We start from the raw sequence: 25,888 nt of genomic DNA, 5'->3' as shown, positions 1-25,888 counted from the left end.
ACAGGATTGATTCAGACCGGGAAACTCATTTCACTTAGAAGATATTGCGGAAAGTTGTTCAGGCCCTGGGAATAAAATGGGAATTACACACTCCATGGCATCCACAGAGTTCTGGTTGGTAGAGAGGATGAATCAAATTCTTAAAAGAGTTAAGCTAATGATTGAAACCCAAATGTCATGGATAAAATGTCTCCCTTTGGTCTTATTAAGAATTAGAACCCAATCCCAGTCAGATCTGGGGGTGTCACCCGCTGAAATGATGTTTGGGTTACCCTTCCTGACCTCACCCCACCTATGAGGAAGGGGAAGCCAATGCTAAGAAATAACTGATGTCCATAGCACAAACCTTAGAAGGGCTAAGGCATAACGGGGCAATTCCTCAAACTACCACCCTGGATTTCAGAATCCATAATATTAATCCTGGGAATTGGGTGATGAATATGTCATGGTGAGATCAGCCTCTAACTTCTCAGTGGGAAGGTCCCTTTCAGGTACTGCTCACCACCGAATTGGCTGTGTGAACTGCAGAGCGGGGATGGACTCATGGCAACAGAGTCAAAGGCCCAGTACAAGAACCCAAAGAATGGACTGTAACATCCAGGCTGGGTGAAACAAGATTGACTCTCAAGCAGAGACTGAACGACAAGCAGGAAAACACCAAGACAACCAAAAAGTAGAGTCAAGCTTCCACCAACCAGCTAGAGAACTGTCTTTCTGTTTTAGTGGGTGAGAATTACCAGCATCTGTTGAGGAGAAGTACACAAGGGACTGAAAAAGGTAATGAGGCAGCATCCTTAAGAAGTAAGACAAGGAATAGAGGGCAAGATCGGGTTGGCCCCTTTGTTCACTACCAAGAAGGCTCCATAGCCCTCCTGTGGGTAGAAACCCTGTTGGCATGGTAAGGTGGGGACAAAAGGCCATACCAGACCTCTATCATTGCTCAGTTGTCTTTTAATTCAACAGGGACTGGAGGGCAGGACTGAATTGGCCTCTATGCTCATCCCTAACACACACTGATTATGGGTAGCAGCCACATAGGCACGGTAGGTGGGAGTCAAAGCCATACTGGACCTCTGTGATGCCCTTTTGTCCATTCCAAATAAGTGTGTCTAAGGAAAATGTGAGATTTTTTCTGCTGTTCCCACTGTCCTTGCCCACATCAACAGATGCTGGTATGACTCATTCAAGAGACAGAGAAAGTTTTTTACTTAATTGTTCGAGAAAAATAACTTATAGAAAAAGAAAAGGGGGGTTTGTTATAGATGAGTAATTCTATGGTTGACTGTCACAGTTAAGGAGTTAATATTAAATATATGTTAAGAGAAGTTTTCTAGACGTATAGTTATCTTTCTCCTCCCCCTTGCATTGTTATCACAAGATGGCCTCTGTAGTCGGGGCATTTGGGAGGGTTGGCTTGTTACTATGGCAGCACTTGACCTCCAATCAAGGTGTAAGACAGTGATCTCCACCCCTGGACAGTGAAGAAGGAGTTGATTGACAAGACTTTGGGAGGGGCAAGACAGAACATCCATTTTGTAGATAAGCACATGGTGACGGAATCCTTTGCTCCCGGCACTGTGTTATTTTCTTTATTAAATCTTCTGTTGTATTTTGAAAAGATCTTAATATTTTAAATTTTTGAAAATGAAAATGGTTTCTCACATGAGGTTGGGAAATGTGAGGCAAGGTTGTCCACACTGGGTCAGCTCCAAGGTACAACTTCACTGACCTGGCCAGACCTCCTTAGGAGCACCTCTACATCAATATAAATCACTTAATGCTCCAATCAGCCCTTCTCCAAAGAGAACAGTAATAAAATACACTCTTTAAAATAGGATTACATATTACTTAAAAGCTCTTTGAAATATTTCTCCACAACTGTAAAAGGAAAACTGCCTGATGAACTGCATAAAAGCAGAGGGAAATCAAGGCAGAACCATGGTTTGTCAGGACTTGCTTGATCCTAATGAGCCCTGTGGTGCATTTGGAGCTGAGCACTTGAACCTCAGGGCCTGAGAGGAGATTGCACAAACCTTTCCAAGAGTCAGTCAGAAGAAAACACGAAAGTGTCTCAAAGCATGAATTTCACTGAGGTCCATTGCCAACACAGGCTCCTCATGGACTCCTTGGAGGAGAGAATTGAAGGCCAGAATTGGAATAAACACCTCTCAGAGATTCAGAGTGCAAAAGAAAATCCAAAGTACCTTAAAAACCTTGAGTATCTGAAAGCATTAATGAGCCCAACTGAGTGTCAGTACAGAGCTCTCATGGGACTGATTAAAGCAGATAACTGGGGCCATGATTGCACAAATCTCTCGCAGTCTGTATCCAAAAGGAAACACCAAATACCTTAAAATAGCTGAAGTACCTTGAAGCATAAATGGCCCACTGGGTGTCATTACTGATAAAGACCCTCCAGGGACTAATTAAAGGAGATATTGGAGGCAGGGACTGCACAATCTATTTCACAGAGTCTGTATCAAAAGGGAAACACCAAGCAGCTTAAATAACTGAAGTACCCTGAAGTATTAAGGAGCCCCACTGAGTGTTGTTATTGACAAAGCCTCTCCAGGGACTAATTACAGCAGATAATTGGAGGCCATGATTGCACAAACATCTCAGAGACTCCAAGGCAAAAGCCAAACCCAAAGTCCTTTGAAAAAACGTGCAGTCCCTGCAGGGAGCATGAATGAGCCCCCAGGGCCATTCCTGAGCAAGGCTCCCAAGGGACTCCTTCCAGCAGATCCTTGAGGCCACTGGGACGTGGGCTAGGGGGGGATGCTGAGGGCAGGACAAGGGGCTGCCAGTGCCCAGCCTGGCTGGGGCTGTGCCAGTGCCTCAGGACAAGGTGTCTCCTCCCAGCCCTTGGTGGCACAGACTCTGCTGTGCCCCAGGGCACCAAGACTTGGCTTTTCTTTGTGCCCACCTGTCATCACTGCCTCCAGTTCTCTGCTCTGCCTGGGGCCTGGGGACGCTTTCTCAGTCGTGTCCCTCAGTGGGACCCATTAAAACTCCAAGAAACATTGGAGTTGGATTCTGCCTTGGAGTTCTGGAGAGGTTTCTTCAGCTCCCTCTCAGAGACTGATGTTCAGGGCCTGAGCACAAAGCCCCAGAGGCTCATTAAAGTTCTTGTGCTGTGTCTGTTGTGCTTAGTTTAGCCTGGCACAGAGGCAGCTCCTGGTAACCAAGCAAAGCTTCAAAAGCACATTTCTCTTGATAAGCAGCTCTTCTCCCAGCCCAGCAGGGCTGGGGCACTGCCTGCAGCCATCCCGGGCACAGCACAGAGGCACAGAGAGCTTCAATCAGTCAGGGCTGGGAAGGTGCTGAGAAGTGCCTGGGGCAGAATCACTGCCAGCCCTTGGCACAGGAACCTCTGGCTGTGGAACAATGCAGCTGCAGCTCCTGGAGCCATCTCCTAAAGCTGGAACATCCCAATGCCTACAGACCCTGTGAGTACATTCTCTGATTGTCTCTTGTGCAGAGCAGCCAGGGGTGCCCAGGGCTGTCCTGCAGAGCAGGGTCCTGCAGCCCAGGGCGCTGTGCTGGGGCAGGGACTCTGCTGCCTTCCAGGGACAGCTCTCAGCCAGCCCTGGCAGCTGCTCCCAGCACAGGGGAACAAGGTCTGGGTGGGAGGAGACAGCTGGTCAGGCTTGGAAGTGTTCTCCTTGTGTGGGGAGGATGCTGCATTGTTCAGGACTGCTCCGTGCAAGGCATTTACCTGCAGAACGTTTTCAAATAGGTTATACAGGGTGCACAGCAAGAAAGGAAGGAAGAGGCTGCATTAAAGGGGAAAATCCTGCTTTTTTAATCTAATGACCTGGGCTGCTTTGATGGTAATTGCCCAAAGATATTAGTCTGTCAGTTTGGGTGAAGATAATGAAAAAATTTCTCTCAGATGTGAATAAACTAATAGGTGAGAGAAATCAGCACAAGGCCTCTCACAGGCAGAATCAGTGTCGCTTTTCCAGTCTCCTCAGGGTTGATCTGACGTTCGTATCAGACCCTGCAGAGCCAGAGCTGCTCCTGGGCAGTGCCAGAGCTGGGAGGGGTCTGCAGGGCAGAGCTGAGCCCCAAGGGCTGGGCTGGGCTCTGGCAGCACTGGCAGTGCCCAGCCCGGGGCACAGGGAAGCAGCTGCTCGCACTGACAGTTCCCAGAACCAGAGCCCTGGGAAGGCAGTGGGGAGAAAGTGCCTCCAGGCTGTGCTGGGATATTTAAAGTCCTCTTCAAGCACAACTATTCCATGATTACTTTTTTACAGATCCTGATGCCAAGACAGAACAAATGTCTAACAGAAGCTCCATCAGCTACTTCCTCCTGCTGGCATTGGCGGACACATGGCAGCTGCAGCTCCTGCACTTCTGCCTCTTGCTGGGCATCTCCCTGGCTGCCCTCCTGGGCAATGGCCTCATCATCAGTGCTGTAGCCTGCGGCCACCACCTGCACACGCCCATGTTCTTCTTCCTGCTCAACCTGGCCCTCAGCGACCTGGGCTCCATCTGCACCACTGTCCCCAAAGCCATGCACAATTCCCTCTGGGACACCAGGGACATCTCCTACACAGGATGTGCTGCACAGCTCTTTTTCTTTGTGTTCTTCATGTCAGCAGAGTATTTCCTCCTGACTGTCATGTCCTACGACCGCTACGTGTCCATCTGCAAACCCCTGCACTACGGGACCCTCCTGGGCAGCAGAGCTTGTGCCCACATGGCAGCAACTGCCTGGGGCAGTGCCTTTCTCAATGCTCTCATGCACACGGCCAATGCATTTTCCCTCCCCCTTTGCAAGGGGAATGCCCTGGGACATTTCTTCTGTGAAATCCCTCAGATCCTCAAGCTCTCCTGTGCCACATCATATCTTAGGGAACTTCGGCTTCTTGCTATTAGTGCCTGTTTATTTTCAGGATTTTTTGTATTCATTGTCTTCTCCTATGTGCAGATCTTCAGGGCTGTGCTGAGGATCCCATCTGAGCAGGGACGGCACAAAGCCTTTTCCACCTGCCTCCCTCACCTGGTTGTGGTCTCCCTGTTCATCACCACTGCAGTGTTTTCTCACTTGAAACCCCCTTCGATCTCCTCCCCATCCCTGGATGTGACCCTGTCAGTTCTCTACTCAGTAGTGCCTCCAGCCCTGAACCCCCTCTTCTACAGCCTGAGGAACCAGGAGCTCAAGGCTGCAGTGTGGAAACTGATGATTGGATGGTTTCAGAAACATTAAACTCCTGGCCAATTTCTGCAAACCACTTGAAATAAAATCATCTTTGATCTTTCTTGTTGTTTTCATTTTGGGGCTTCTTTCTCTTTTTATTTTACTTTTTTAATCTTGTCCACTAATAAATACAATTGTTTTTGCCATTTTTCATTTTGTTTCTCTTCACCTTCCCTGTGGCCACAGACTGTGTCAATGAGCTCTATGTGCCTTTAAATTAACTAAAGGATGTCCTAGCAGAGTTTTCTGCAGAGATGCCCTTTTGTTGCCTTCTCTGGAGCTGCAGCAGCAATGTTTGTGTGCAGAGCTGAGGGCAGAGCAGTGCTGGCACAGCAGTTGTGCCCAGAAGCAGCAGCACTTGGTGTTGCCAGTGCTGCTGCCGTGGCCCTGCCCCACTGCCCTGGTGGCCCTGGTGTTGCTGTAGGGCCTGAGTGCTCTCGGGGCCGGGCACAGCCCTGGGGGTGGCAGTGCCGGGGCTGCAGCAGGGACAGGCCATGGGCACTGCTGGGGCAGCACTGACGCCTCAGGCCAGGCCCTGGGGGCTCCAGGCTCCTTGCCCAGGCTCTCTCAAGAACACACCCAGGCCAATGCTCAGCACAGAAAAGCCCCGTGAGCAACCCCTGGCTGGCCTTGGGCAGGCTGGGGGCAAACAGCATGGCTGGGGCTCTGCAAGGGCCCTGGGGCCGACGGGAAGGAGCAGCAGAGCAGGGGCTGATCCATCCCCAGTGCCCTGCACAGCCCAGGGCAGCGTCCCAGAGCGTCCTCATGGAGCTGCCAACAACTTCCCCCCTCTTCAGCCCTGGCCTCTCCCCCAGCTCACACAGGTGCCCCATCCTTGCAGGCACACACACGGCAGCACTGGCTCAGCAGCCCCTGTTTGCATTGCACACAGCCGGCAGGAGCACGCCAATGCTGTTGGTGTTGGGACATGAACCTGAGGGAACAAAAATGCCATCAGCCCCTGGGGCCAGCAAGGGCTGGGGGACACCAGGGAAACCACTCAGCTTTGTCCTGGCCTCTGCACTCAGCCAGAAAGTTTGTTCCCATCAGCTGGGAGTTTCCTGTCCCACTGCAGACGCTGTTGGTCAGAGCCAGGGCTGTCTGGCAGCCACCCCCAAACTACCCTGAGCATTTCCTTGGCTTCACCTTTGCTTTCTTTACTCTTCCTTGGTCCAGATTTCTTCCTGTTTCCCAGCCCTGTTACCTCCCCTGCAAACAGCCCATCCCTGTTTGACCTTTCCTCTCTGGCCCCACTCCCCATTGCAGTTCCTGACTTGGCACCATGGGAACGTCCCCTGGGGAGCAGGATCATCCTACAAGTGCTGCAGGAATTGTCTGCAGGCTCCTGCAGTGCCTGGTGCTGCTCCCTTGCCAGAGGCATCCCAGGCCAGGGGGGCACATCTGGGCTGCTGTGTCTGGCTCTGGGGCTCCCTGTTCTGGGCAGTGAGGAGGAGCTGCAGAGGCTCTGCAGGACTGACAGGATGGGCTTTGGGGCTGGCAGGAGAAGCTGAGGGACCTGGGCTGCTGGAGCTCCTGAAGAGGAGGCCCAGGGCTTATCCTGCAACTACTCCAAGGGTGGCTTCAGAGAATCCCAGAATCATCAAGGTTGGGAAAGACCTTGGAGATCATCAAGTCCAACCTGTGCCCTGACACCGCCTTGTCTCCCTGGGCCTCCTCTTCTTCAGGATAAACAACTTCAGCTCCCTCAGCCGCTCCTCACAGGTCTTGTGTTCCAGACCCCTCCCCAGCCTTGTTACCCTTCTCTGGACATGCTCCAGCCCCTCCATATCCTTCCTAAATTGGGGCCCCAGAACTAGACACAGCACTCGAGGTGCTGCCCAACCAGTGCTGTGCACAGGGGAAGAATCCCTGTCCTGGTCCTGCAGGCCACACCATTCCTAATTCAGGCCAGGAGCCATTGGCCTTCTTGGCCATCTGGGCACACTGCTGGCTCGTGTCCAGCCTGCTTTTCATTAGTCCCTGCAGGTCCCTTTCCACTTGACTGCTCTCCAGCCACTCTGTCTCCAGCCTGTAGCACTGCAGGGGTTCTTGTGGCCAAAGTGCAGGACCCGGCACTTGGACTTGTTGCACCTCACCTTGTTGGATTTGGTTCCTGGATCCAGCCTTTCCAGGGCCCTGTGCAGAGCCCTCCTACCCTACAGCAGATCCACACTCACACACAGCTTGGTGACACCATGCATCCATGAGTCCCTGGAATGTCCCAATAGTCTCCATGATTCCATGAGGCCTCCCAGTTTCACAAAGTCCCTCTGGTTCCACTGGACCCCTTGGTGTCACAAAGTCCCTTGGATCCTTGTGCCCTGCAGTGTCACAATGGCACTGTGTCCCCCAAGGCCCCACAGTGTCACAATTGATCCTTGGTTCCCTGAGGTCTCACAGTGCAGCCATGCTCTCCTTGGTTCCACAGTGACACAGTGGCCTCTTGGTCCCAAGGGCCACCACGGTGTCAAACATGTTTCCTTCATTCCATCTGTCCCTGTGGAGCAGCCCTGGGCCCTTGGTTCCATGGGGCCCTGCAGTGTCACAATGGCCCCATCATGACACCAGGTTCTGCTCTGTCACAATGCTCTGCATGGTTCCACAAGGCCCCACAGCGTCACAGAGGCCTCCGTGCTTCCATCAGGACTCAGACTGTCACAATGGACTCCTTCCTTTCCTTCAGCCCCACAGGGTCACAATGGCCTCTTGGCTCTTTGCTGCCATGTCGTACACACTGTCACCATGGTCCTCTTAGTGCCACCAGGCCCTGCAGTGTCACAATGGCCCCTTGCTTCCCCAGGGCCCTGCAGGGTCACAATCATCGGAGAATCAACTAGGCTGCAAAAGACCTTGGAGAGCATCAAGTCCAACCTGGGACCCAACACCACCTTGTCACCCAGACCACAGTACTGAGTGCCACATTCAGTCTTTCCTTAAACACCTCCAGGGACGCTGATTCACCCACCTCCCTGGGCAGCCCATTCCAATGCCCAACCACCCTTTCTGTGAAGAATTATTTCTTAATGTCCAGCCTAAACATCCCCTGGTACAGCTGAAGGCTGTCTCTTCTTGTCCTGTCACTGTTCCCAAGGAAAAGAGCCCAACTCCCACCTGGCTGCACCCTCCTGTCAGGAAGTTGTAGAGAGTGATGAGGTCTCCCCTGAGCCTCCTCTTCTCCATGATAAAGAGCCCCAGCAGCTGATTCAGCTGCTCCTCACAGTACTCGTTTTCCAGATCCCTCACCAGCCTTGCTGCCCTTCTCTGGACACGGTCCAGCCCCTCCATGGCCTTCCTAAATTGGGGAGCATGGAACTGGACACAGCACTCAAGGTGCTGCCCAACCAGTGCTGAGCACAGGGGAAGAATTGTAATGTTTTCTGTGTTGCTGTTTAGGTGGCCTGGAAAGGCCCAGGGATGGCCTTGGAGAGCCGACGCTTCAAAGGACGAGGAGAGACTTCTGATCTTGTCTCGGTCTCGGTGTTTATTAATTGTTTATCTAAAAGATTTTCTTTCAGCCCGACAGAGGTCTGCACAGCAAGTCAGCCATGGGCACACTGCGAGCCCCCAGGGCGGTCACTTATCTTTATACTCGAAGTTACGTATACAATATTTATTATTTCTCCCCAATACCTTCTACCCTTATTAACCGGTGCACTTTTAGTAATGACCAATCCCAAAGTGCCACCACCACCACAGAAGATGGAGGCCAAGAAGAAGAAGAAGAAGGACAGGACACGCCCCAATTCCTCCATCTTACTTCTCTAGACCCCCCTGTACCAAAATCCTAAACCCTGTGTTTTACACTTTAACTAACTTATCCCTTCACCATTCACCCAGTGGATTCCTCCCAGTCTTCATACAGGTCTCATCTCCTGTGTAGGATCAAAATCCTGCCACCAGACACTTCTGGCAACATTCCAGGACTCCTGAGCCCCCCAAGGGTGGTCTCGGCCTCTCTGCACCTCCATCCTGAGGTGCTGAGATCCCACAAAGAATCACTGCCCTGGTCCTGCTGGACACACCATTCCTGATCCACAGGAGTTCCAGGGGTTGGATCAGGGAAATGGTGGGGAGGGGATAGGGACAAAGTGTGATTGATTGTCAGCCATGGAGGGTCTTGATCTTCATATCTAGTCAGACTGCATTAGAAGGAACTGGGGGCCAATATCAACTGGGGATTGCTGATACCAACCTATAAACAGGAAAACAGGACAAAACAGTTATCTCTGCATTGTTTTCAATATAGTATATTCACTTTGAATACACTTTTGTAATCCATCTATATAACAGTAGAATTAAAATCTTGCATTATTTTCAAGGGATTTTCTTTTTTTGGGTGATTTGAACAAACGTTTAAGAACTTTTCCTATTGAATTCCTGAACAGCTCAAGAGAGAAGAGGCCTTTGGAGTAATAAAATCCATCAGCAACCTCCAAGGGGTTGAGGATCCATCCCCAACAGAGCAGCAATGAACAAAAATGGGCACAGCTTTGTGGCTGCCCCAGCCCTGGGATGGGCCCTGGGCCTGGAGCAGGAGCAGCTCTTGAGGGCCCCAAGGCTGAGGCTCTTGTGCTGCCCTGGGCAGATGGGATGGCAGCAGGGGCTGCAAAGCTCTCAGCATCTCCTGCAGAGAGCTGAGAGGGGAGCATGGCAGCCAGGGAGCCTCCTTTGGCCTTGGCCAAGCACCTTCCCCCATGGTGGGGCTGAGTCCTGTAGCAGCGGCAGCTGCTGCTGTGCCCTTGCCAGGGGCTGAGGCTGTGGGGCAGTGCCCAGAGCAGCCTGGCCTGAGCAGAGCTGTGGGGCCAGAGCCGGCTGGGCTGGGCTGGGGAGAGGCCCTTGGTGCTGCCCAGAGCTCAGGGCAGCTGGCAGAGCTTGCAGGGAGCTGGGCTGGGCTCAGAGAGTGTCCATCAGTGTCCATCTCAGCATGGCTGAGCGTGCAGAGACGAAGAAGAGGACCCCAGGGTCTGCCAGTTCTCTGTGTGGGAGCTGAGCTTGTGAGCCTCTGAGCCCTGCCAAGTGCTGGGGCTGCACCTCCATCTCCAGAGATGTGATAGATGGGAGCAGGGACAAATAATTCCTGTTGGATTGTTTCTTGTGTTTGCTTATACAGGTGACCTGGAGTCATATGTAGATGAGCTGTTTTGTTTCAGATAACTCTGGGAAATTGATAAGAATAATATTTTTAGCTGAAAATAATACTTCACACATAATACACAATAAGAAAGAAAAGACACATAATCAGAAGAGCATCTGAGTTTTTAAGAGCGTGATACTCATTGATGTCCCAGCAGTCAAAGCTGTTCACATACTTTCCTCAGGACTTCCTTGAGATGAGAGGTGACCACCAGAGGCCAAGGTCAGCCAGAGCTCTCTGTCCTGGCAGCTTTTGTCTGGGACAACCCTTGAATACAGGGAATTTTCGAGGGGAGTTTCAATTTTGGCTGTGGTCACCTGGAAGGACAACTGATTCTTTTCCATAGGAAGGAAAGCATTGGGCTCCAGTTCTCCAGGGGCTGATGAAAAGCAGCCCTCAATTCCAAGATCAGCTGGGCCTGTCAAGTGGGCCCTTGGTGGCCAAGCTAGCCAGATCTGTTCCATGTTCCCTTGGTTTCATGGTGCTCTGCAGTTTCACAATGTTCTCCTTGCTTCTGAAGTGCCACCATGGCCCCATGCTTCCAAGACGCCCTGCAGGGTCACAGTGGCCCTTTGGTTTTGTGGGGCCCCACAGTGTCACAATGGTCTCCATGATTCCATGGGGCCTTGCAATGCCACAATGCTCTCCATGGATCCACAGTGCCCTGCAGGATCACAACGGCCCTTTGGCTCCACAAGGCCCTGAAATGCAGCAGTGGCCTCTTGGCTCCGCAAAACCCTGCTGCTTCACCTGGGCCCCTGGGGACCATGTGACCCAACAGAGCCACAAAGATGTCCTTAGTTCCACAAGGCCACACAGTGTTACAATGGTCCCTTGGATCCACGAGGCCCTGAAATGTCATCATGATTCCACAGGAAGGAAAGCAGGAAGGAAAGCATGGAGCCCAGTCTTCCAGGAGCTGATAAACAGCGGCCACTAGAGGCCAAGCCCAGCCAGATCTGTCTGTCCTGGCAGCTTTCATCTGGGAGCAACAGAATAAATATCTTGTATCTCAGATATAAATATTCTGTATCTCAGATTTACGGGATTTTGGGGGAATAATCCCAATTTCAGCCCATTAGCACCTGGATGAGAAGGCCAGTTCTTTCCCTCAGGCTGGTTTCAGCACTTCCTCAACACCAAGAGCAGCCTGACCTCCATTCTCCATCCAGCACTGAAAGCTTTGCAAATCAGGAATTGTTCGAGCTGTTCTGTCCTCACTCCGGGACAAGAATCCTGATACAAGAACTTCATTATGTTTATATACATAAGAGAACCATGTTTGTGTGAAATAAATTTTAGTATGGAAATCGCTTGTGAATGGTGGACTCATCAGACCCTGCTGGGACGTTGCACATGGCTCAGGGAAGAGTTTGTAATTGTGTGATTGTTATTTTAATTGTGTGATTGTTATTAAATTGTATCCTGTTCAACTGTGGTCTTTTGGCTAGGTCCAGTGTGGGCTGGAGGGAGCTCAGATTTGCACAAGGCTGCTCTGAGTGCCAGGGCTTGGATGGGGGAAATGGTGGGGTTGGGGTAGGGACAGAGTCTGATTGATTGTCAGCCATGAAGGGTCTTGATTTTCATATCGATTCAAACTGCATGAGGAGGTACTTGGATTCACTCTGAAGATTGCACATGTCAATGAATTACTAGTGAAAAAAAAAATTACAGGACCTAAAAAATTTTTCTTGCTGTCTTTTTAATCTCAGGGTATTCACATTGAATAGGCTTCTGAAATCTGACTAACCAACCACAAAAGATTAGAACACTTAAATCAAATGACTCCCAGAGGTAGGCTTGTAAGGTGTTCTGAATATTAATGAGCCCTGAGACTCTGAATTCCTGCACTGAAGAGCTGAAGGCCGAACAAGCCTCTGGAGCAGGAAAATTCAGCAGCAGCCTCCATTTTGCTGAGGATGTCAGCAGCCCCCACTGAGGCCATCCCTGCCCAGAGACCGTGAGGGAATGGGCAGACAAGGAGAGCGTCCCTGGGGCTGGGGCAGCACAACTCAGAGGCACCAGCGGCTCCAGCTGGGAAATGGAGTGTGGAATGTGGCTGGGAAAGACCTGCCTGGGCTGTGCCAAGCAGCACAGACAAGCCCTGACTGCCATCCCCCAAAACAACTCACTCAAGGAGACATTTAAAAGAAATTACAATTGTCTGTGTCTTCTGATTTGGACTCACTGGAGAAATACCAACAAGAGATTCTCAAGAACTCAAAAGAGGAAAACAGCCTTTACTGGGAACTTTAAAAATCAGAGAAATTTTGGCAAAAGATTTAATATACCATTAAATCAACAAGAAACACTTCTCATAACATTACCTTGGCCCATTCAACTTTACAAACTCCAAGCCTGTTGCATTTTAAGTTAATAAAAATTTGCGAGAAGAAGGAATTAGAAAGAGGAAAATAAAAATAAGATTTAGAGAAGCACAGACTGAGTTACCAACTCCTCGATTCCAGCACGGTTCAGATGGAAATTCCAAGAGAAGGTAGGGCCAAGATGTGTGCTTGCCTTGGGGTCAGCCTGAAATACCCCTTGGTCTCCCTGGGGCCTTCCCCCAGGTGGAACTTGGGCTCATTTTGTCCCTCAAGAGTTGGGCTGGGGGCTGCAGAGGTGGCTGTGGAGCATTGCCTGTGCTGTGCCAGGGACTGGCAGACACTGCTGGGCTGGGATAGAGGCTCTGGGGGGATTGGGGTTCCAGGGTAGGGCAGGGCTGACGTTCCAGGGCAGGGCAAGGCTGGACCTGCCCCTTACTGGCTGACCCAGAAATGTTTAGAGCCAACAATCTCCTCCAGTCTGTTACAACAGGGAATGTTGGAGGTGGAACCCAAATTTGGCCATGGGCACCTGGAGGAGAAGGACAGTTCTTTTCCATAGCACAGAGCCCCAGTGTTTGGAAGGCAGGTGAGAGCCTCACTAGTCCAAGGCCAGCCAGACTTATCAGGAATGGCAAATTTTGTCTGGGAGCAGTCTTAGGATTTAAGGAATTTTGGAGGTAGAATCTCAATCTCAGCCATTGGCACCTGGAGAAGCAGCACAATGCTTTCCCATAGAAAGGAAAGCATGGAGCCTTCCCCAGTGTTTCGGGAGCAGATGGGAGGTGATCCTTGAGAAACCACTTCCAGAAAGACTTGTCCTGGCAATATTTATATGGGAACAATCGATGGAAATAAGGATATTCGTAGGTGAAATCCCAATTCTGGACATGGGTGCCTGGAGGAGAACGACAGATCTTTTCCATAGGAAGGAAAGAATGGAGCCCCAGTGTTACAGCAGCAGATGAGAAGAGACCCTCAACTTGCCAAGGTCAGCTGGACCAGTCAGGCAGTCCATGGGAGGTCAAACTAGCCAGAGCTGTTCTGCGTTCCCTTGGTTTTATGGTGCCCCGTGTTTTCACAATGGCCACTTGATTCCATACAGCCCCTCAGCGACCCTAGGGCTCTCAGAAATTACATGAGGCCTTGCAGTGTCACAATGGTCTCCGTGGTTCCCCAGGCCCCACAATGTCACGTGACTCCTCTGTTACATGAGCCCTGCAATGTCACAATGGACCTTTGGACCCTGGGGGTTTGCAATGTCACAATGGTCTCCTTTGGGACCACAGTGTCACAATGGAGCATTGATGACAGGAAGCCCCTCTGTGTTACCCTGGACCCTTGGTTTGATGAGGCCTCTCAGTGTCACAAAGATCCCTACACTACATGGAACCACACAGCATCAGTATGGTCCCCTTGGTTCCATGAGAATCAGCAATGTCACAGTGCTCTCCACGATTCCATGAGGCCCCACAGTGTCACAATGGTCCCTTGGTTCCATGGGCCCTGTGCTGCTGCATTCCCCCCTCCCCTTCTCAGGCAGCCCTGCCAGCTGAGAAATGCTCCTTGGGCCTCGGCCTTGGCCAACAGCCCCTGGGCTCAGCTCCTCTGCAGCTCATCACAAACACTGTCTGCTCCAGGCACTGCTGCTGCCCAACCAGCTCCTGCTTTCTTTAGCAGCAGCCCTGGGAACTGTTTTTGTTCCCTCAGTGGCACAAGATCCGTGTTCTCACACTGCCAAAGAAAGCTGTTGATGCCAAGTGCAGCCAGGATGAACCATTGCTGGGACTGCAGCCCCTCTCTTGGGGCCCTGCAAACAGTGCTCCAAAAGGAGCCCTTGGAGCTCTCCTGGGCCAGCCACTCCCTCTGAGTGGGGCCTCTCCCAGCCGGGAACTCTCCCGTTTGCTGCACTCGGGGATCCTGAACGACGGAGCCTGGGCCCATCCCCCCACTCCTCCAGCCTCAACCCTTCAAGTGCTGGGGAGATGCCAAAGGATCCACAGGGAGCATTTCCTGCCCTCAGGGGAATTTCTCACAAGTGCCTTGCACTGACTCTTTGTGTCTGTGTGCACACAGGAGTGCCTGTGCTGGGGAAATGTGGCAGAAATGCTGCTTTCTGAGGGGCTTGAGTGCCTTGGATATTTGAGCCAGTCAGGCCCGTAAGTGAGATTAAGTTATCGAGTCTCAGCTAAGTTAAATGTTTTTAAGGGTTGTTGTTTTGCTAAGTTGTTAAGTTTAATTAAAGTTATTAGCTAAGATGTCTACTCGTAAGTGTTATTCCTGTGTTAAATTGCTAAGGCATAGGATATAAGGATGTAACATATACTATGAATTAGTATAGGCTATAAGTTAGGTTAAATACTGTTAAATGCTGTTCTGCTTGTGAAGTTGATGGTATCAGTTAAGGTTAAGGTATAATTTAAGTCCTGCTAAGTTTGGGCTCTGAAAGCTTTTAGGCTGTATTCCTTTTATCCTTGCCCTCACTGTCCTTGTGTCACACACACACAGGAACAGTCCTTGGTTCATTTCTGATTTGACTGCCTGGATTTTCTTTGTTTTTGTTGTTGCTTTGTTTCCTTGGTGTGCCTCAAGTGTCCAGTAAGGAGCAGAGTGACTCTTGCCAAGGAACTTTGCCATGATGTCCCTTAATATTAAATCTGGTTTTTGCTGATCCCTTGCTGGGGATTTTTTCAGCACTCTCAAGGCCTTTTTCGTTACAGGGTGAAGGAGCCTTGGCCCAGGTTCTGACCCTGGGGGACACGGGGACGCTGCCGGGGGGTCCCTGTCCCCCTGTGCCACCCCCAGGGCCCCGGCCCCCCATCCCCGTGTCAGGCTCTGGGATCGATCTCATGGAACATCCTCTGGGGGAGGCTGCGGGGCTGGGCGCAGGGGGACCCGGGAGGACAGGGGACCCCGCTGTGCATGAGCAGGGTTGGACTGCTCTGGGGGGAACTGTGAGGGGGGCCGGGGCAGCGTGACCTCCCAGTGACCTCACACAGCCTCCTGTGATGTCACTCAACCAACAGTATGATGTCACAAAGTCCCCCTGTGACCTGCCACACAGCCATCTGTGACATCACAAAGCCTTTCTATGATGTCTCGCACCCCCTCTGATGTCATACAACATCCTGTGATGTCACACAGCCTCTGTGATGACACAGAAGACACTGTGAAGTCACAATGTCACCATATGACGTCACAGTCAGTTCTGTGATGTCACAGCGTGCTCTGTGATGTTACACAGCCACCTGGTGATGTCACAACCCACTCTCTGATGCCAGAGAGCCACACTCTATGATGTCACAGCCTGCTCTATGGCCTCACATCCTACTATGTGATGTCACAGCCTGCTCTGTGATGTCCCAACTCCCTCAGTGATGTCACAAAACCCTCAAGAACTCAGTTACACTGAAACATTGAAGTCTCTTGGACTTTAAAGAGATCCCTGTCAGGGACAAAACTGCGAAAGTGTCCTCAAGTTCCAGTCAGAGCAGAACACTGGAGGCAGTGATGACAGCTGGGGACAAACAAGGCCAAGGTGTCTCTGGTGCTGAGCACACCTGGATGTGTTTGAGGAATGCAAAGAGCCAAGGCCTGAGCCCCAGCCCCTGGCCAGGCAGATCCTGTCCCACCCTCCTTGCTCAGGGCTCTTCCCAGGATGGGCACTGGCATGTGGGCATGTGCAATGCCAGGGACAGGAGCATGGGGCGGCCCCTGCCAGGCTGCTGAGCAGGGACAAGGAGGCAATGAGGCCCCAGCCCTGCAAGGGTCATTTGTCTCCTGCTCCTGCCTCAGGCCCAGGGCCAGCAGCCATGGCCAAAGTGTTGCCCAAGTTGGCTCTGGCAGGGCTGTCTTGCAGCTGCTGCCCATCCCTGTGCCCTGTGCAGCCCAGGCTGTCCCACGGTGTCCCTGTCCTGCGCCTCTGTCCCTGCAGGCTGTCGGCTTCCCCTGGCTGCCCCACCTGGCTGGGCCCTTCCTTTGCTGCCAGCTCTGCCTCCTGCCTGCCCCTGCCTCCCCACACAAAGCCTGGGGCCGATACCAAAAGGGTTCGTTTCATTTTTACCCTTCCTGTGGACTTTCAGCACAGGAAAAGGGCATGCAGGGGCTGCTTTCCCAGCAAGGATGGTTGGAAGAGAAGAAGAAGACATCTGGCTCAAGGGTGCAGGAATAGAGAAAACAAGGAGTGAATCTGGGAACTTGTGGTGGGTTTTATGGAAATGGGTAAATTTTAATTCACATTTATCAACTGTATATATGCAACTCACTGGTAGAATTACACGTCCGTGTAAGGTTAGGAGTTATCCCTCACTAGAGCTCTGCCGTGAAAAAATAACACCCTCTGAAATATCAAATTAGTGTTAAGAAGCCTTATTCTGATATTTCAGAGTATGGTGACAGCGGGGCTTCACAGACCCAAGGAGTCAGCTGTGACACTGTGCAAACTCATGGAACAAAGGGTCCATTGTGACACAGCAGAACTCCATGGAATCAAAATCCATTTTGGCACTTTGGGACCTCATTGAACCAATGGTCCATTGTGATACTGTGGATCCAAGGAGACCATTGTGACCCTGAAAAACCTCTTGGAACCAAGGGGCCATTGTGACACAGCAAGGCCTGGTGGAACCATGGGTCCATTGTTACACTGCAGAACCTCACGGAAACAAGGTGACCGTGTTCTACTGCGGAACCTCATGGAACCAAGAGTCCATGGTGACACTGCAGAACCAAGGAGACTTCTGCTGGCAGTGTGAGAGCTCATGGAACCACAAGTCCATTGTGACACAGCAAGGCCTGATGGAACCAAGGGTCCCTTGTTAAACTTTGTGGCCTCATGGAACCATGAGCCATTGTGACCCAGCAGGGCCTCATGGAACCATGGAGGCCATTTTTATGCTTGGAGGCCTTGAGAAACCAAAAGGCCATTGTAGCACTTCAGAACCTTGTGGAGCCAAGGGGACCACAGTGACATTGTGGGGCTCCATGTAACCAATGGTCTGTTGTGACACTGCAAGACCTTATGGGATCATGCAGACCATTGTGACACTAGAAGGCCTCATGGAAGCTAGGAACCATTGTGACATTGTGTGGGCTTGGCAGGCCAAGGGGCAGTTTTCACACTGTGTGGCACCATGGAACCAAGGAGGCCATTGTAACACTCCAGGGCCCCATGGAACTAAGGATCCATGGAACAGTGCAGGATCCCATGGAACCAAATGTCCATTGTGACATTGTGGGGCCTCATGGAATCCTGGAGGCCATGACGACACTTGGAGGCCTCGTTGAATCAAGGGGCTCTGCAGGGCCTCATGGAACCAAGGAGACCCTTCTGACATTGTGAGTCCCTACGGAACTAAGCGTTCATTATGACACTGCAGCACCAAGGAGACCCCTGTGACACTGCCAGGCCTCATGGAAGCAAGGGACCATTGTGACACTGTGAAGACCCATGGAAACAAGAGGCCAGTGGGTCACATCTGGGCCTGATGGAACCAAGGATCCAATATGACACCACCACTGTGACACTGCAGGGCCCCATGGAAACAAGGGAACAGGGAACAGGCCTCGTGTGCTTGGCCTGACTGGTCCAACTGCCCTTGGCATGTCGAGAGTCTCTTCTCATGTACCCCTGAAACCCTGGGGCTCTGCGCTTTCCTTCAAATGGAAAAGAACTGCCTTTCTCATTCAAGCATCAATGGCCAAAGTGGGATTCTCCCTCCAAAATTCCCAACATCCAGGGATTGCTCCCAGACAAAAGCTGCCATTACAGACAGGTCTGGCTGCCCTTGTCTTCTTTAGAGCTGACTCTCACCTGCCTTCAAACACTGGGGCTCAGTGCTTTCCTTCCTATGGAAAAGAACCGTCTCTCCTGTCCAGGTGGCCATATCTGAATTTGGTATTTTTCCTCCAAAATTCCTATGTTCAAGGGGTTTTCCTCCCAGACAAAAGCTCCCAGGACAGACAGCTCTGGCTGGCCTTGGCCTCTGGTGGTTGCCTGAATTCTGCCCTGAAACACTGGGGCTCTGCCCTTTCCATCCTAAGGGAAAAGAACCATCCTTCTTCTCCAGGTGCCCATGGCTGAAACTGGGATTCCACCTTCAAAAGTCCGATATCCAATTATTGCTCCTACAAAAAGCTGCCATTACAGACAGGTCTGGCTGGCCTTGGTCTCTGGTGCCTGCAGTTCATCAGCCCCTGAAGCACTGGGGTTCTGTGCTTTCCTTCCTATGGAAAAGAATCTTCTTATTCCTCAATGGCCAAAATTACTACTTCTCCTAAAATATTAACTACATGAAAGGTTTCTCCCAGACAAAACCTGCCAGCTCTCCCTGGTGTAGTGGGCTCTGATGGCTACCTGTCATCTACCCCTGAAACACTGGGGCTCTCTGCCTTCCTTCCCATGGAAATAGAACAGTCTCCTCGTCCAGGGGCCGTGGCCAAATTTGAGATCTGGCCCCTAAATTTCATATATCCAAGGATAGCTCCCAATCAAAAGCTGCCAGGAGAGACGAGTCTGGCTGGCTTGGCCTCCCAGGGGCTGCTTCCCATCTACCATCAAACCCTGGGGCTCTCTGCTTTCCTTCAGATGGAAAAGAAAGGGCCTTTTCATCAAGGGACCAGTGGCCAAAACTTGTATTCTACCTCCCAAATTCTGTGTATCCAAGGATTTCTCTCAGGCACAAGCTGCAATTCCAGCAAGGTCTGGCTCACCTTGGCCCTTGGTGGCTGCTGCTCATCTGCCTCTGAAACACCGGGCCTCTGCTTTCCTTCCAATGGAAAAGAATTGTTGTTCACATCAAAGTGCCATTGGGCAAAACTGAAATTCGGCCTAAAAAATTCCATCTGTACGAGGATTGCTCCAAGGAAAAAGTAGCCAGGACACAAAGGTCTGACTGGTCTTGTCCTGAGGTGATTTTCTTGGACTATAAGCAGAATGTTTTCATTTGCCAATACCTTGGAGAGGGCTGAGAGATCTCCCAAGGTGGGGTTTGGAGGCCTCAAGCACATGAGCACAATATAGGGACAAAGCATCACTGTGCTCAGTGGCGTGGAGACTGAGGACAGCAGAGGAGAGCCCTGGGAGGGACTGGATGGTGGTTTCAGAGATGGTGGCTCCTTTTGACATAGTAGAGAACAGACAAAGAAAGAATTAATGCAAAGGGCAGATAGGGAGGGCCAGACAGGACCCAAAGAGAAAGGAACTTCCCTCCCAGGGCAGGGCTGTGGCACAGCACATTCCCCAGAAGGAGCCTGGGTCAGCCCCAGGCTTTGTGTGGGTAGGCAGAGGCAGGCAGGAGGCAGAGCTGTCAGCACAGGAAGGGCCCAGCCAGCTGGGGCAGCCAGGGAATGCCGACAGCCTGCAGGGACAGAGGCGCAGGGCAGGGACACCGTGGGACAGCCTGGGCTGCACAGGGCACAGGGATGGGCAGCAGCTGCAAGACAGCCCTGCCAGAGCCAACTTGGGCAACACTTTGGCCATGGCTGCTGGGCCTGGGCCTGAGGCAGGAGCAGGAGACAAATGACCCTTGCAGGGCTGGGGCCTCATTGCCTCCTTGTCCCTGCTCAGCAGCCTGGCAGGGGCCACCCCATGCTCCTGCCCTTGCCATTGCACATGCCCACATGCCAGTGCCCATCCCGGGAAGAGCCCTGAGCAAGGAGGGAGGGACAGGATCTGCCTGGCCAGGGGCTGGGGCTCAGGCCTTGGCCCTTTGCATTCCTCAAACACATCCAGGTTTGCTCAGCACCAGAGACACCTTGGCCTTGTTTGTACCCAGCTGCCATCACTGCCTCCAGTGTTCTGCTCTAACTGGAACCTGGGGACACTTTGTGAGTTGTGTTCCTCAGTGGGACCCATAACAACTTCAAGAAACTTTGGAGTTTAAATTAAACTTTGATTTATTGAAAAGTTTTCTGAACACTCTCTCAGGGACTGAGTCTGATGTAAACAACACCAAAGCCCCGAGAGGGTCATTAAAATCCTTGTGCTGTGTCTGTGCTGCTGAGCTGGGCTGGGCTCCTGGCACAGAGGCAGCTCCTTGAAAACCAAGAAGAGCTTCAAAAAGACATTTTTGCTGAGGAGCAGCTCCTCTCCCAGCCCAGCAGGGCTGGGGCACTGCCTGCAGCCACCCCGGGCACAGCACAGAGGCACAGAGAGCTTCAATCAGTCAGGGCTGGGAAGGGGCTAAGAAGTGTCTGGGGCACAATCACTGCCAGCATTTGGCACAGGAACCTCTGGCTGCTGGACAATGCAGCTGCAGCTCCTCCAGTGATCTCCTAAAGCTGAAACATCCCAGTGCCTACAGACTCTGTGAGTAAAACTCTGAATATTCCTGGTGCAGGGGAGGTGAAATGCCCATGAAGCTTTGACATGCTGAGGAATGCTGGTCAGTCATAAAATATTTCCAATACAAGGATTTCATTAAAAATTAGGACATTTCCAAAGACTTTGTATTCAGTTTCCTAATATTGAAGAATGGCAGGGACCGGGGGGATTAATAATAAAGATTGATTATGAATTATTAATTATGAAATTTTAAAAGTTCACAAGACATTGGAACTGTTATTTTTGTGTTCTGTAGATTCACAGGACATCCCTAATGTACTTTCAGCCATTCTGCCCATGGACAGCACCAGAATCCCCTCTGCTGGACCCATCAGGCTCAGTCTGAGCTGTCCTTTGTCCCATGTGCAAACAGAACCTGCCCCCAGGCAGTGCCCTGCAAACAGGCAGGGTGCTGTACGGCCAAGGAGAGGGCACAGAGATTTGGGGTCTGTGAGTGCTGGCAGGGAGAGATCAGGCACAGGGAAACACCTGCAGGAAGAAAATCTGCAGGAAGCAGAGAGAAGATTGGGCAATAAGAGGAAACAAAACCCCAGCAATGTTGTGGCAGGGAGAGTTTAGAGATGCCCACAGGATCCCCTCCAGTGCAGCCCCTCCCTCTGAACAAGCCCCCTCCCTCCTGTGCTCCAGCCAAGCCTCTGCCCTCAGGGCCGGGGCTCCAAGGTGTGCAGCCCCTCCTGTGCAGGCAGAGCTGCAGCAGAGCCGTGGTGCAGCTCTGCAGCCCCGGGCCCAGTTCCCTCTGCAGAGCACAGGGCTGGGAGCAGCTGCCCGGCCCTGGAGGCTCTGGCAGAGGGCACAGCTGGCTCAGGGTGACGCTGTCTTCAGTGCCCGGCTCTTGGCAATGCTGGCAGGGCAGCCAGGGAAGGAGCTACATCTCCCTCATCCAATGCCATCATAAGGACACTTGGAAGTCTCCCTGAGATTTCAGTCCAAGCTTTGAGCTTCCCTCCAGGATACAAACCTGTCTGTAGCATCTCTGTGTTATCTAAAAGCCCCACAGTGAGACACAGAAGGTCTATGATGAGAAAATGCTGTTGGGTTGGTGAAATGAGCCCTGTCCTGGGTACAAATGTGGGGCTGAGACCTTGAGAAGGTGATGGACATTTGGTGGACTGTGGGGATCCATCTGCTCTCAACAGTGTCAGGATGGATTTAAGGGAAACATGGGAGGGTGATCATCCTCTGTCTGGGAAAGGTGAAAGCCCAGAGAATCCTGGAACAGGAGAGGGTGACAGACGTCCTCCCCTTCTTCTCCACTCACTACCTGGCCTCAGAGAACTCACTGTTCTCCCTGAGGGCAGCAGAAATGCAGAGAGTTTCTGACATCCAAAAATAATCAGCAGGGGAGATGAAGAAAAGCTGTAAATAGCACTAGCACATTTTAACATACTATACCTTTCCTGTTCTCTGGCAGTGAGAGGGCAGGTGCTGACAGGGCTGTCTGTGTTAACAGAGATTCAAAGAAGAACACGAGGACAGGTCCCTGTGCCCCTCCTATGTCTGCACAGCAAGGCTGAACTATAAAAACCTCTGTGTGTAGCTGCCCTGAACCTGAAGTCCCAGTCAGGCAGCACCAGCCAGAGCTCCACACTTGGAGCTGAAGGAAAATCTGCTGGAAATTGAAAAAGGTGTCAGAGTGTTACAGGAGAAGGGTCTGTGGGAAAAGGCTTTGATTTTGCTGGAAGAAGTTTCTCCTAACCGGTCACTGACTTTTCTCCATGAACAGCTCCCAATGGCCAGAGAAATCAAATGTCCAACAGCAGCTCCATCAGGCACTTCCTCCTGCTGGCATTGGCAGACATGCGGCAGCTGCAGCTCCTGCACTTCTGCCTCTTGCTGGGCATCTCCCTGGCTGCCCTCCTGGGCAACGGCCTCATCATCAGCGCCGTAGCCTGCGGCCACCACCTGCACACGCCCATGTTCTTCTTCCTGCTCAACCTGGCCCTCAGCAACCTGGGCTCCATCTGCACCACTGTCCCCAAAGCCATGCACAATTCCCTCTGGGACACCAGGGACATCTCCTACTCAGGATGTGCTGCACAGCTCTTTTTCTTTGTGTTCTTCATCTCAGCAGAGTATTTCCTCCTGACCATCATGTGCTATGACCGCTATGTGTCCATCTGCAAACCCCTGCACTACGAGACCCTCCTGGGCAGCAGAGCTTGTGCCCACATGGCAGCAGCTGCCTGGGCCAGTGTATTTCTCAATGCTCTGCTGCACACAGCCAATACATTTTCCCTGCACCTGTGCCATGGCAATGTCCTGGACCAGTTCTTTTGTGAAATCCCTCAGATTCTCAAGCTCTCCTGCTCCAATTCCTACCTCAGGGAACTTGGGCTTCTTGCTCTAAGTGTCTGTGTAACCTCAAGCTGCTTTGTGTTCATTGTTTTCTCCTATGTGCAGATCTTCAGGGCTGTGCTGAGGATCCCCTCTTAGCAGGGACGGCACAAAGCCTTTTCCACCTGCCTCCCTCACCTGGCTGTTGTCTCCCTGTTTCTCAGCACTGGCTTTTTTGCCTACCTGAAGCCCCCCTCCATCCCCTCCCCAACCCTGGATCTGGCCCTGTCAGTTCTTTACTCAGTGGTGCCTCCAGCCCTGAACCCCCTCATCTACAGCCTGAGAAACCAAGAGCTCAAGGCTGCAGTGTGGAGATTGGTGACTGGACAATATCAGAAACATTAAACTGCTGGCCAATTTCTGCAAATCACTTGAAATCAATATAACCTTTCATTCCTCTTGTTGGGTATGGTGGTTGGTTTATTATTCTCATTCTTTTTATTTTTTTTAATATTGTCCAAATGAAATGCTACTGGTTTTGCCATTTCTCATTTCGTTTCTCTCCACCTTTGCTGTGGCCCCAGACTGTGTCAATGAGGAGCTGTGCTCTCAGTGGCTCTAAAATAGCTAAAGGATATCCAAGAAAAGTTTTAACCAGAGTTCCCCCTCTTGTTGCCTTCTCTGGAGCTGCAGCAGCAATGTCTGTGTGCAGAGCTGGGGGCAGATCAGTGCTGGCACAGCAGCTGTGCCCAGCAGCAGCAGCACTTGGCGTTGCCAGTGCTGCTGTCGTGGCCCTGCCCCGCTGCCCTGGTGGCCCTGGTGTTGCTGCAGGGCCTGAGTGCTCTCGGGGCCGGGCACAGTCCTGGGGGTGGCAGTGCCAGAGCTGCAGTAGGGACAGGCCATGGTCACTGCTGGGGCAGCGCTGAGGCCTCAGCCCAGGGCCTGGGGGCTCCAGGCTCCTTGCCCAGGCTCTCTCAAGAACACTGCCAGGCCAATGCTCTGCCCAGAAAACCCCCGTGAGCAGCCCCAGGCTGGCCGTGGGCAGGCTGGGGGCAAACAGCATGGCTGGGGCTCTGCAAGGGCCCTGGGGCAGATGGAAAGGAGCAGCAGAGCAGGGGCTGATCCATCCCCAGTGCCCTGCACAGCCCAGGGCAGCGTCCCAGAGCGTCCTCATAGAGCTGCCAACAACATCCCCCCTCTGCAGCCCTGGCCTCTCCCCCAGCTCACACAGGTGCCCCATCCTTGCAGGCACAGACACGGCAGCACTGGCTCAGCAGCCCCTGTTTGCATTGCACAGAGCAGGGGGAGCACCCCCATGCTGTTGGTGTGGGGACATGAACCTGAGGGAGCACAAATGCCATCAGCCCCTGGGGGCCAGCAAGGGCTGGGGGACACCAGGGAAAGCACTCAGGTTTGTCCTGGCCTCTGCACTCAGCCAGAAAGTTTGTTCCCATCAGCTGGGAGTTTCCTGTCCCACTGCAGACGCTGTTGCTCAGAGACAGGGCTGCCCGGCAGCCACTCCAAAACTGCCCTCAGCATTTCCCTGCCTTCACCTTTGCTTTCCTTCCTCTTTCCTGATCCAGATTTCTTCCAATTGCCCATTGCTGTTCCCTCCCCTGCAAACAGCCCATCCCTGTTTTCCCTTTCCTCTCTGGCCCCACTCCCCATTGCAGTTCCTGACTTGGCACCATGGGAATGTCCCTTGGGCAGCAGGATCATCCTACAAGTGCTGCAGGAATTGTCTGCAGGCTCCTGCAGTGCCTGGTGCTGCTCCCTTGCCAGAGGCACCCCAGGCCAGGGGGGCACATCTGGGCTGCTGTGTCTGGCTCTGGGCCTCCCTGTTCTGGGCCGTGACGAGGAGCTGCAGAGGCTTTGCAGGACTGACAGGATGGGCTTTGGGGCTGGCAGGAGAAGCTGAGGGACCTGGGCTGCTGGAGCTGCTGAAGAGGAGGCCCTGGGCTCATCCTGCAACTGCTCCAAGGGTGTTTCCAGAGGATCCCAGAATCAGCAAGGTTGGAAAAGACCTTGGAGATCATCAATCCAATCTTTCCCCTGCCACTGCCTTGTGTCCTCTGAGCCTCCTCTTCTCCAGGAAAGACAACCCCAGCTCCCTCAGCTGTGCTCCAGACCCCTCCAAGCATTGTGTCCCTTCTCTGGACACGCTCCAGCCCCTCCATGTCCATCCTAAATTGGGGGCCCCAGAACTGCAAATAGCACTCGAGGTGCTCCCAAGCAGTGCTGAGCACAGGGGAACAATCCCTGTCCTGCTCCTGCTGGCCGCACCATTCCTGATCCAGGCCAGGAGCCATTGGCCTTCTTGGCCACCTGGGCACACTTCTGGCTCATGACCAGCCTGCTCTCCATCAGTCCCTGCAGATCCCTTTCTGCCTGGCTGCTGTCCAGCCACTCTGTCCCCAGCCTGTAGTGCTGCAGGGTTTATTGTGGCCAAGGTGCAGAACCTGGCACTTGGACTTGTTAAACCTCACCTTGTTGGGTTTGGCCCCTGCCTCCATCCTGTCCAGGAGCCCTGCTCCCAGCATGAGTCCAGTTGTTGCCCCTGTGTGCTTCCAGTTTACTTGTCACTCCCAGGATGATCCTGCTCACTT

General features: G+C 52.3%; 1 protein-coding gene and 1 pseudogene across 1 annotated transcript; both read left to right on the top strand.

The window, feature by feature from the left end:
• Positions 1–4,282: 4,282 nt before the first annotated feature.
• LOC132085955 (olfactory receptor 14I1-like) lies at positions 4,283–5,215 on the top strand. The gene has a single exon (XM_059491418.1). The coding sequence runs from the start codon at positions 4,283–4,285 to the stop codon at positions 5,213–5,215; it is 933 nt and encodes a 310-aa protein (XP_059347401.1).
• A 17,539-nt stretch (positions 5,216–22,754) lies between these two features.
• LOC132086012 (olfactory receptor 14A16-like) lies at positions 22,755–23,687 on the top strand (annotated as a pseudogene).
• The last annotated feature ends 2,201 nt before the right edge of the window (positions 23,688–25,888 follow it).

The sequence above is a fragment of the Ammospiza nelsoni genome, chromosome 34 (genome assembly GCF_027579445.1).
Source record: "Ammospiza nelsoni isolate bAmmNel1 chromosome 34, bAmmNel1.pri, whole genome shotgun sequence".
NCBI lineage: Eukaryota > Metazoa > Chordata > Aves > Passeriformes > Passerellidae > Ammospiza > Ammospiza nelsoni.
The sequence above is the reverse complement of the archived record's forward strand: the minus strand, read 5'-3'. Positions and strand labels throughout refer to the sequence as shown.

Bases quoted from the DNA above. Each gene is read 5' to 3' on its own strand.
- LOC132085955 (XM_059491418.1), top strand. From the start codon at position 4,283: ATGTCTAACAGAAGCTCCATCAGCTACTTCCTCCTGCTGGCATTGGCG.